General features: G+C 68.2%; 1 protein-coding gene across 1 annotated transcript in view; it reads left to right on the forward strand.

Moving 5' to 3' along the window:
- Positions 1–26: 26 nt before the first annotated feature.
- Positions 27–2,146, forward strand: part of ADAP1 (ArfGAP with dual PH domains 1) — an 11,298-nt gene continuing 9,178 nt past the window's right edge. Inside the window, exons 1-2 of the mRNA XM_010854353.1 lie at positions 27–125; positions 2,046–2,128. Of these exons, the coding sequence (XP_010852655.1) occupies positions 37–125; positions 2,046–2,128 (172 nt within the window). The 5' untranslated portion in view covers positions 27–36. The remainder of the gene's footprint in view (positions 126–2,045; positions 2,129–2,146) is intronic.

Consider the following 2,146-nt stretch of genomic DNA (forward strand, 5'->3'; position numbering starts at 1 on the left):
TGGCTCGGGGCCCTGACACCGTCTCTCTTGCAGTTCATGGCCTCCCGTGGGAACGCCATCGCCAGAGCCACGTTCGAGTCCAGAGTGCCCCCCTTCTACTACCGGCCCTCGGCCTCCGACTGCCCGTGAGTACACAGGGGCCCGTCCGCGCCGCTGCTCCGCGCCGGCCCGTGTCCAGGAGCCCTATCCAGGCGCCTCCCGCTTCATTTTGGTTCCTGGCGTGGTGGCGGTGGCGGGCAGGGTGGGGACAGCTGGCCTGGGCTCCCGGGTGGTACAGGTCCCCGCGGGAACCTCAGCCTGGGTCCAGGGGTCCTTGTGGCACCCCCGGCCGTCTGGAGGGCTTGCTGGGCGGCCGCTCCTGCATGCGGCCCACCTGGCTCGGTGCCCAGGACATGGACACGGGGAGGGTCAGGGGCATGACCCCACACGATCCTAGTCACCAACCTCTCTGAGCCTCAGGTTCCCTGTCTGCCCACCCCGTGGGCACTCCTGGGCTCCACTGGGTTCCCAAAGGTTCCGGAGGTCAGGGGAGGTGTTTGGGGTGAGGTTGGGACCCCAGCCCCTGGGGGAGGCCCCCATGTCGGGCTCTGCACCAGCTTGGAGAGGAAGGCCCTGTGACGAGGCTCCTCTTGGACTGTCCCTCTCTTGGGATGGACGGCAGGGCCGCAGCCTGCCCTCAGCCCAGGCCCCCGCGTCCGGCCCCACCCCTGGGCGGCACCTCCTCCTTGGTGCTCAGTGCTATCGCCCCGACTCACTTGGTGAACCCCACACCCCGGGGACCCTGCCCGCGACACCGGGACCCGGGCTGCATGCAGGGCTCGTGTGTTCCTAGCTCTGCGCAGATGAGGGCTGGGAGATGAGGGGGCTGCTGGCTGCCACAGTGGGCTTGGGAGCGGTGACCCACCTGAGGCGGGTGTTCAGCACCACCAGTTCAGACCCCGCTTGACAGGTGGGGAGCCGGGGGCTGACCTCACTCTGCGCACCGCGTCCAGCCCTTCAAGCCCTCGTGGGCAGGGCTCCTTGCTCGGCCCCGCCCCTCCTGGCGCCCCCGACCCGGCCGCTCTGCCCGGCTGTGAGTCTGCAGGTCAGCAGCTCTCCTGCGGTCAGCCCACCTGCACGCATGGCTGCGTCCCCACTGAGCTGGTGCCACGGACAGACTCCCACGGGCCTGGTCCCTGCAAGGTGCCCCGGCAGGGCCGTGTGGTCAAGGCCTCTCGGCTGACCTGGCGGCCCCTTCCGATCTCTCTGAATCCCAGTGGGCCCCACTTTCGGGAAACCTCTACTGGGTGCAGGCTCACAGGAGCCGAGCCCACTCCATTCCCCAGACACAGGTGCTTGGGTCTGCCGGGAGGGATGGGTCCTGGGAGAGGCCCCTCACTGGGCTAGTATCAACAAGGGAACCTGACCAGGCAGCCATGAGACCAGGAGGGTATGGGGGCTGACAGCTGAGCTCACCATGGAGGCCACGCAGCAGTGGAGGGAGTGTGGATGCCCATGTGCACTGTGGAGTGCCGTGCAGGGGTGCACGGGGCGTGTGAATGCCCGTGTTTGGTGTGGAGTGCACCTGCAGCTATATCCACTTAGTGGAGGGGCTGCAGCAGCCTCCCACAGGCAAAGGCTCTGGGGTGCCGTTGGGATGAAATAGGTGGTGAGTCAGGAGGCCAGAGGCTGGCCCGAGTGGGGTCTCTGGACCCGGGGCCCTCCCCGCCCCCTGCCGTCTGGGGAAAGGGAGGATCAGGTCCCAGGGAGGCGGTCAGTTGTAGCAGCAGGCCCGTGACCCAGAGCGGCTGGGGACCCAGCTCCCTTCCCGTGTCCCTGGTGCCTGACCTCGGGTTTGGGGGAGGTCAGGCCAGCACCCCGTTTGGCCTCTGTTGGAAGCTGGCCCCTCCTGCTTCCCATGTGAGTGGGGCGGGCTGGGACCCCTGCTCCTGGCAGCCATGGCCTGGGGTGCCCCCCTCAGTGGGTGAGCCTGGCCCGCCTGCTTGTCAGAAGTTCACCTGGGCAGCTCTGGCCAGTGTCACCCAGCACGTGCCCTCTCTTCTCAGACTCCTGCGGGAGCAGTGGATCCGGGCCAAGTATGAGCGGCAGGAGTTCGCCCACCCCGAGCGGCAGGAGCCCTACTCTGCAGGTGAGGCTGCCCGCAGCT

The sequence above is a fragment of the Bison bison genome, unplaced genomic scaffold, assembly GCF_000754665.1.
Source record: "Bison bison bison isolate TAMUID 2011002044 unplaced genomic scaffold, Bison_UMD1.0 scf7180017853345, whole genome shotgun sequence".
Classification (NCBI taxonomy): Eukaryota; Metazoa; Chordata; class Mammalia; order Artiodactyla; family Bovidae; genus Bison; species Bison bison.